Genomic DNA, 9,466 nt, shown 5'->3' on the forward strand with positions numbered 1-9,466 from the left:
TCACATGACACTTTAGCCTACAAAGGATAAAGGGTGATGTTGAGTAATTGAGTTTGCTAGGACTATTATTGAAATATGCCTAATGGATCTTTATCAGATATTATCCAATATCAGTTGATATTTGGCAATAGATAAAAACCTGTCACGTGTGGTCAAACACGACATCTTATCATGTCCCTAAAATAACCACACGAGAAACCCGGTCAAAGTCCACGGTATTTTTTTTATTTGAAAAAAAGAAGAAAAAAGAAATGAAGACTAGCATGTACAACTTGGAATGAATGTAAAGTGAACTCAGATGAACAGTGGATAAGACTCGTGCTGAAACTCCTACGTACAGAATGCATACTGCAGGTAAACACAACCTCTCCACACTCCTGTCTGAGTCGAGAAAACTGAAGAAAGCAAAAGGCCAGTGAATCTCCCTTAGAGCCAGAAAGATGAAAAAAACTAAACTTAGCTCCACCATAAGCCTCCTTATATCCCTCCTATTCAGAACAGGTACACACATACCTAACATGGACCTCCAAATAAAATAACAAAAAAAAAAAAACATGCCAAACATTTTGAAAATGTAATATATTTTTTAAAATATATATATATATTTTAATCTAACATACAAGTAAGTTCCATTCAGCTTTCAGCTTGAATAAGAACCATTTTTCCTTTCATATACCATATGACTAGGATTCCTCTCCAAATACAACTGTACCAGACCAACGATGCCCCTGTGGAATCAGCACGCTCTGATTGGCTGCAGGGAGTGCTCCAGTCACAAGCTGCATGCATAAAGACCAGAAAACCGAGAAGAGAAAGAGAGACGGCCAGACCAAACAATACCACTAGCAGATAGATGGAACCTGGAAGGGGTTACAAGGTTCCATGGGATCCAAATGCCTTGCTTCGGTTTGAAGGTAGTTATTACAGGGTTTGTATTTGCATCTTTAAAGTACTAATGCTGAAATCATTTTTTGGGGGACAGGGTCACTAACCAGATCATGCAGACACTTTTTCTATACGTTTTATATCTTTTTTTTTTCTCTGTGTGGAAAGAGATTTTATTTCAACATTTTTCTATAGAGAAACAGTATGAATAAATGAAAACAGTTTTTTCCCCAAGAGGTAAGTAAAACATAATTATTTTCTTTCTCTTTAAGAGGGAACAGGGCAAGTCGGGCGAGGTTCACTTTGCAGTCATCATCTGTACAAACTCTGTAGAAGGAAGGAAGAAAGAAAGAAAGAAAGAAAGAAAGAAAGAAAGAAAGAAAGAAAGAAAGAAAGAAAGAAAGAAAGAAAGAAAGAAAGAAAGAGAGAGAGAGAGAGAGAGAGAGAGAGAGAGAGAGAGAGAGAACAAAGACAAAGATTAGGAACGTACTGTAGCTCATTGGGCCCCATTAGCCCAGGACTAGGCGGGGCAGTCACCTGCTAAATTGTTTTATTCATTTTTCTTTTACATCAAGCAGTGTAGGAACAGAACACACATCATTCTAATTAATGTCCCGTTTCCAAACAGCTTCCATGTTCACCTCATTAAGCTTATTTCATTAAAAAGTCACTGCACTGTGAATACAACACAACGACGTCCAACCAAAATAAAATAAAAGTCTTTCAAACGCTTATAGAGAACATACTGTATGGTGTTTAATGGCACAATGCGGGAGGGAGGAGGGAAGCCAAGATGTATGGACTGTTTATTGTGTCGACAGCTCCTTCTAGAATATTAGAACAGTGTAATGCTCTGTGGGAATAAGAGTGAGAGGAAGAAAGAGAGAGAGGAGAGAGAAAATTACAGAAAGAAAGAGAGAGAGACAGAGAGAGAGAGAGAGACAGAGACAGAGAGAGAGAGAGAGAGAGGGAGAGAGCACAAGAAAAAGAGTAAAAGGCTGCCTTCTAGCATGGTGAAGATGATTCATTCAAATGGCCTCATGGTATCTCCATCTTGGAACGGTTCAATCTAATAAGGGGTGAGAAGGGCGTGCTGTGGGATTATTAAAGATACTCTTTGAAGAGGTAGGGTTTCATGTGCTTTCGGAAGATGGGCAGGGACTCTGCTGTCCTAGCATCAGGGGAAGCTGGTTCCAACATTGTGGTGCCAGGACAGAGGAGAGCTTGGACTGGGCTGAGCGGGAGAAGACCAAAAGGTGGCTCGGGTTGGGGTGTAGGGTTTGAGCAGAGCCTGAAGTTAGAGAGGGGCAGTTCTTCTTGCTGCTCCGTAGGAAAGTACCATGTTCTTTTAGTGGATGCGAGCTTCAACTGGAAGCCAGTTGAGTGTGCGGAGGAGCGGGATGACATGGGAGAATTTGGGAAGGTTGAACACCAGGTGGGCTGCGGCATTCTGGATGAGTTGCAGGGGTTTGATGGCACAAGCGGGGAGCCCAGCCAACAGTGAGTAACAGTAGTCTAGACGGGAGATGACCAAGTGCGTGGATTAGGACCTGCGCCGCTTCCTGTGTGAGATAGGGTCGTACTCTACGGATGTTATAGAGCATGAACCTGCAGGAGCGAGTCTCTGCTTTGACGTTTGCAGAGAATGACAGGGTGCTGTCCAGGGTCACACCAAGGTTCTTTGCACTCTGGGAGGGGGACACCGAGGAGTTGTCAACCATGATGGAGAGGTCTTGGAGCGGGCAGGCCTTCCCCGAGAGGAAGATCTTGAGTTTGGTTGAGCTTGAGGTAGAGAGCCGACATCCAAGCTGAGATATCTGCCAAGCACGCAGAGATGCGTGTCGCCACCTGAGTGTTAGAAGGGGGAAGGAGAAAAGTAGTTGAGTGTCATCCGCATAGCAATGATAGGAGATCATGCGAGGATATGACGGAGCCGAGTGACTTGGTGTATAGAGAGAAGAGGAGAGGTCCATCCGCATAGCAATGATAGGAGAGACCATGCGAGGATATGACGGAGCCGAGTGACTTGGTGTATAGAGAGAAGAGGAGAGGTCCATCCGCATAGCAATGATAGGAGAGACCATGTGAGGATATGACGGAGCTGAGTGACTTGGTGTATAGAGAGAAGAGGAGAGGTCCATCCGCATAGCAATGATAGGAGAGACCATGTGAGGATATGACGGAGCCGAGTGACTTGGTCTATTGAGAGAAGAGGAGAGGTCCATCCGCATAGCAATGATAGGAGAGACCATGTGAGGATATGACGGAGCCGAGTGACTTGGTCTATTGAGAGAAGAGGAGAGGTCCATCCGCATAGCAATGATAGGAGATCATGTGAGGATATGACGGAGCCGAGTGACTTGGTGTATAGAGAGAAGAGGAGAGGGTCTAGAACTGAGCCCTGGGGGACACCAGTAGTGAGAGTACGTGGTGCAGACACAGATCCTCTCCATGTCAACTGGTAGGAGTGGCCTGCCAGGTAGGATGTAATCCAGGAGTGTGCAGAGCCTGAGACTCCCAGCCCTGAGAGGGTGGAGAGGAGGCAGAGCCTGAGACTCCCAGCCCTGAGAGGGTGGAGAGGAGGCAGAGCCTGAGACTCCCAGCCCTGAGAAGGTGGAGAGGAGGATCTGATAGAGCCTGAGACTCCCAGCCCTGAGAGGGTGGAGAGGAGGCAGAGCCTGAGACACCCAGCCCTGAGAGGGTGGAGAGGAGGCAGAGCCTGAGACTCCCAGCCCTGAGAAGGTGGAGAGGAGGATCTGATAGAGCCTGAGACTCCCAGCCCTGAGAGGGTGGAGAGGAGGCAGAGCCTGAGACTCCCAGCCCTGAGAAGGTGGAGAGGAGGATCTGATAGAGCCTGAGACTCCCAGCCCTGAGAGGGTGGAGAGGAGGCAGAGCCTGAGACACCCAGCCCTGAGAGGGTGGAGAGGAGGCAGAGCCTGAGACACCCAGCCCTGAGAGGGTGGAGAGGAGGCAGAGCCTGAGACACCCAGCCCTGAGAGGGTGGAGAGGAGGCAGAGCCTGAGACTCCCAGCCCTGAGAGGGTGGAGAGGAGGATCTGATAGAGCCTGAGACTCCCAGCCCTGAGAAGGTAGAGAGGAGGATCTGATAGAGCCTGAGACTCCCAGCCCTGAGAGGGCGGAGAGGAGGATCTGATGGTTCATGGTGTCAAAGGCAACGGATAGATCTAGGAGGATGAGAAGTCAGCTTTGGAGAGTCAGCTTTGGCAGAGTGGAGAGCCTCCGTGACACAGAGAAGAGCGGTCTCGGTTCAGTGACCCGACTTGAAGCCTGACTGGTTAGGGTCAAGAAGATCATTCTGAGAGAGATAGCGAGAGTTGGTCAGAGACAGCATGATCAAGTATTTTGGAAAGAAAAGAAGGGATACTAGTCAGTAGTTTGACATCAGAGGGGTCGAATGTTGGTTTCGAGTAGGGCAGCGACTCAGGCCATTTTGAAGTTGAGGCAGCCAGTGGTAAAAGGTGAGCTCCAGGGCTGGCACTGACCGTTACATGTAGCTGGTTATAGATGAAAACGGACTGAAACAGAACGGTTACCTGGACTTATAATAAAGAAACAGATGTTTTTATACCATTGCAAATCGATTTGAATCTTTCTGTTGTGAGCCCTAATGAACACTACACATAGCTAGTCTGGCTCAACTACTGTCCTTCACAGTTGACCTGTTTGTCTCCAATCTAATAACCACTGCTACATGTGGCTGGTTAATCATACAGGGTTTGTCCTCTTACCTTCATAGTTGACCTGTCCGTCTCCATCAATGTCTGCTTCTCTGATCATCTCGTCGACCTCCTCGTCTGTTAACTTCTCCCCCAGGTTTGTCATGACGTGGCGCAGCTCTGCAGCACTGATGTAGCCGTTTCCGTCCTGGAGACACAGGAGAGAAGGAATCCCATTGGGTGAGAATAGATGGAAAGGCATTCCCATTGGGTGAGCAATCAGGATATAACCGAGAGGCAAATCCCCATTGGGTAATGATGAGTGGAGAATTAAATCCCATTGGACGGTTAATGATATATATATATATATAGCGTCACCATAACAGGAAGAGTTTGACGATGTGTTTATTAAAGGTGGGTACATCTTATGAAAGTTGACTGTTTACTAGTTTAGAACGAAGCACAATTGCGTATGCTGATAATAGTATCTACTCTCCAAGGATGGGGGGGGTTTGCCAAAATTGTACATGGTAAAACTGGCACTGAATACATGTAGTACCTTACCTTGTCGAATACCCTAAAGGCTTCACGGATCTCCTCCTCGCTGTCTGTGTCCTTCATTTTTCTGGCCATCATGGTCAGGAACTCTGGAAAGTCAATGGTACCGTTGCCTGGATTGCAGGAGACAGAACTACCTCATTCAGTTAAAGGTGCAGAGCGCAATACAAATCCAAAATGGTGCTATATATTCATTGGCTATGTCATAGCTGATTTGTAATTTACACACACACAGGCTCAGAGAGGCCCCTGCTCAGAGAGGCCCCTGCTCAGAGGCCCCTGCTCAGAGAGGCCCCAGCCCATGAGCTTCATCAGCAGAAGATTTTCATTTAGAATGGAAAATGAATGTGTTTATGCAACAAATGTGAAAAGCATCAAATCGATTTGTTCTCGAATCAAACCGAATCGTTTCAAACAAAACGGATCGTTTATGTATCGTATCGGAACCCATGTATCTAGATAACGACCTGTTAACTAACACTCAGGGACACAGACAGGGACACAGACAGGGACACACACACTCAACTAGGTGTGTGAGTGCATGTGTGTGTTTAGACACTAGGTAGCAAGGCAGGAAAAGCACCACTGGAAGAGGACGTCTGGAGTGATGGAGAGCTGGCTGGCTGACTCTTGGGTATGACTCTGCCTGTGGCGTACGAGAGGGGGAGATGAAGTGGGTGGGAGAAAGATGGAGCGAGGGAGAGAAGAGGAGAGACGGAACTAGTGGGAGATGGTGTGATTATATAGGCTATATAAGGAGGCACTGCTATTGCAAATTATAGGAAGCAGACTCATTCTATTGTCTGTGACGATATTCATTCCACAGGCTAGCTTTTCCTAGGCAAGGCAGAAAGGCCTCTAAAAAAACAGCTGAAACCAATGAAGTCCAAATATTTTTCACATGGGGAGAAAACAGTGAATGATAAGAGAAACACTACTTCAGAGCCTCTCTCCTCTCACAGAGACCAACAGCACAGCTCTCTGGGGTAAAGCCTCTCTCCTCTCAGAGACCAACAGCACAGCTCTCTGGGGTAAAGCCTCTCTCCTCTCTCAGAGACCAACAGCACAGCTCTCTGGGGTAAAGCCTCTCTCCTCTCAGAGACCAACAGCACAGCTCTCTGGGGTAAAGCCTCTCTCCTCTCAGAGACCAACAGCACAGCTCTCTGGGGTAAAGCCTCTCTCCTCTCAGAGACCAACAGCACAGTTCCCTGGGGTAAAGCCTCTCTCCTCTCAGAGACCAACAGCACAGCTCCCTGGGGTAAAGCCTCTCTCCTCTCAGAGACCAACAGCACAGCTCTCTGGGGTAAAGCCTCTCTCCTCTCTCAGAGACCAACAGCACAGCTCTCTGGGGTAAAGCCTCTCTCCTCTCTCAGAGACCAACAGCACAGCTCTCTGGGGTAAAGCCTCTCTCCTCTCAGAGACCAACAGCACAGTTCCCTGGGGTAAAGCCTCTCTCCTCTCAGAGACCAACAGCACAGCTCCCTGGGGTAAAGCCTCTCTCCTCTCAGAGACCAACAGCACAGCTGTCTGGGGTAAAGCCTCTCTCCTCTCAGAGACCAACAGCACAGCTCTCTGGGGTAAAGCCTCTCTCCTCTCAGAGACCAGCACAGCTCTCTGGGATAAAGCCTCTCTCCTCTCAGAGACCAGCACAGCTGTCTGGGGTAAAGCCTCTCTCCTCTCAGAGACCAACAGCACAGCTCTCTGGGGTAAAGCCTCTCTCCTCTCAGAGACCAACAGCACAGCTCTCTGGGCTAAAGCCTCTCTCCTCTCAGAGACCAGCACAGCTCTCTGGGATAAAGCCTCTCTCCTCTCAGAGACCAGCACAGCTGTCTGGGGTAAAGCCTCTCTCCTCTCAGAGACCAACAGCACAGCTGTCTGGGGTAAAGCCTCTCTCCTCTCACAGAGACCAACAGCACAGCTCTCTGGGGTAAAGCCTCTCTCCTCTCAGAGACCAACAGCACAGCTCTCTGGGGTAAAGCCTCTCTCCTCTCAGAGACCAACAGCACAGCTCTCTGGGGTAAAGCCTCTCTCCTCTCAGAGACCAACAGCACAGCTCTCTGGGGTAAAGCCTCTCTCCTCTCAGAGACCAACAGCACAGCTCTCTGGGGTAAAGCCTCTCTCCTCTCAGAGACCAACAGCACAGCTCTCTGGGGTAAAGCCTCTCTCCTCTCAGAGACCAACAGCACAGCTCTCTGGGGTAAAGCCTCTCTCCTCTCAGAGACCAACAGCACAGCTCTCTGGGATAAAGCCTCTCTCCTCTCAGAGACCAGCACAGCTCTCTGGGGTAAAGCCTCTCTCCTCTCAGAGACCAACAGCACAGCTCTCTGGGGTAAAGCCTCTCTCCTCTCAGAGACCAACAGCACAGCTCTCTGGGGTAAAGCCTCTCTCCTCTCAGAGACCAACAGCACAGCTCTCTGGGGTAAAGCCTCTCTCCTCTCAGAGACCAACAGCACAGCTCTCTGGGGTAAAGCCTCTCTCCTCTCAGAGACCAACAGCACAGCTCTCTGGGATAAAGCCTCTCTCCTCTCAGAGACCAACAGCACAGCTCTCTGGGGTAAAGCCTCTCTCCTCTCAGAGACCAACAGCACAGCTCTCTGGGGTAAAGCCTCTCTCCTCTCAGAGACCAACAGCACAGCTCTCTGGGGTAAAGCCTCTCTCCTCTCAGAGACCAACAGCACAGCTCTCTGGGGTAAAGCCTCTCTCCTCTCAGAGACCAACAGCACAGCTCTCTGGGATAAAGCCTCTCTCCTCTCAGAGACCAGCACAGCTCTCTGGGGTAAAGCCTCTCTCCTCTCAGAGACCAACAGCACAGCTCTCTGGGGTAAAGCCTCTCTCCTCTCAGAGACCAACAGCACAGCTCTCTGGGGTAAAGCCTCTCTCCTCTCAGAGACCAACAGCACAGCTCTCTGGGATAAAGCCTCTCTCCTCTCAGAGACCAGCACAGCTCTCTGGGGTAAAGCCTCTCTCCTCTCAGAGACTAACAGCACAGCTCTCTGGGGTAAAGCCTCTCTCCTCTCAGAGACCAACTGCACAGCTCTCTGGGGTAAAGCCTCTATCCTCTCACAGAGACCAACAGCACAGCTCTCTGGGGTAAAGCCTCTCTCCTTTCAGAGACCAACAGCACAGCTCTCTGGGGTAAAGCCTCTCTCCTCTCAGAGACCAACAGCACAGCTCTCTGGGGTAAAGCCTCTCTCCTCTCAGAGAGACCAACAGCACAGCTGTCTGGGGTAAAGCTAACCTCATTCTCTACTTCCTCTGTCATGCACTCTGCTTGTTTGGTAAATAATCTATAGCCATACTGTTGACATCACTCTGAGGCAACTGAATGTACAAAGAGGAGAGAGGAGAGGAATAATAAGTGGCCCTGCTGTTGAGAACAGAGAGAGAGAACAAAGAGAGAACTTAGGATAGATACAGCGAGTCAAGCCACGGTGAGATGGATCAATATGGCAGTCTGATCGATAAGGCCCCATTTACCAAAACCCTAGACGCTGACATCACCTCAGTTTGGTAGAACTGACCAGCCACCTAGATGACTGACAGGACATCACCTCAGTTCGGTAGAACTGACCAGCCACCTAGATGACTGACAGGACATCACCTCAGTTTGGTAGAACTGACCAGCCACCTAGATGACTGACAGGACATCACCTCAGTTTGGTAGAACTGACCAGCCACCTAGATGACTGACAGGACTTCACCTCAGTTTGGTAGAACTGACCAGCCACCTAGATGACTGACAGGACATCACCTCAGTTTGGTAGAACTGACCAGCCACCTAGATGACTGACAGGACTTCACCTCAGTTTGGTAGAACTGACCAGCCACCTAGATGACTGACAGGACTTCACCTCAGTTTGGTAGAACTGACCAGCCACCTAGATGACTGACAGGACATCACCTCAGTTTGGTAGAACTGACCAGCCACCTAGATGACTGACAGGACATCACCTCAGTTTGGTAGAACTGACCGGCCAACTAGATGACTGACAGGACTTCACCTCAGTTTGGTAGAACTGACCAGCCACCTAGATGACTGACAGGACTTCACCTCAGTTTGGTAGAACTGACCAGCCACCTAGATGACTGACAGGACATCACCTCAGTTTGGTAGAACTGACCAGCCACCTAGATGACTGACAGGACATCACCTCAGTTTGGTAGAACTGACCAGCCACCTAGATGACTGACAGGACATCACCTCAGTTTGGTAGAACTGACCAGCCACCTAGATGACTGACAGGACTTCACCTCAGTTTGGTAGGTCTGACCAGCCACCTAGATGACTGACAGGACTTCACCTCAGTTCGGTAGGTCTGACCAGCCACCTAGATGACTGACAGGACT

General features: G+C 49.0%; 1 protein-coding gene across 2 annotated transcripts in view; it reads right to left on the minus strand.

Annotated features, from left to right (window-relative positions):
- Nucleotides 1–203: 203 nt before the first annotated feature.
- LOC120019181 (calmodulin-1) overlaps nt 204–9,466 on the minus strand; it is a 17,949-nt gene continuing 8,686 nt past the window's right edge. The window contains exons 4-6 of one of the 2 annotated variants that reach the window (XM_038962485.1): nt 5,126–5,232; nt 4,634–4,769; nt 204–1,212 (exon numbers count right to left, since the gene is read on the minus strand). In XM_038962485.1, the coding sequence (XP_038818413.1) occupies nt 1,184–1,212; nt 4,634–4,769; nt 5,126–5,232 (272 nt within the window). In that variant the 3' untranslated portion in view covers nt 204–1,183. The remainder of the gene's footprint in view (nt 1,213–4,633; nt 4,770–5,125; nt 5,233–9,466) is intronic. The other variant, XM_038962484.1, reaches the window with a different exon arrangement.

The sequence above is a fragment of the Salvelinus namaycush genome, chromosome 24 (genome assembly GCF_016432855.1).
Source record: "Salvelinus namaycush isolate Seneca chromosome 24, SaNama_1.0, whole genome shotgun sequence".
Classification (NCBI taxonomy): domain Eukaryota; kingdom Metazoa; phylum Chordata; class Actinopteri; order Salmoniformes; family Salmonidae; genus Salvelinus; species Salvelinus namaycush.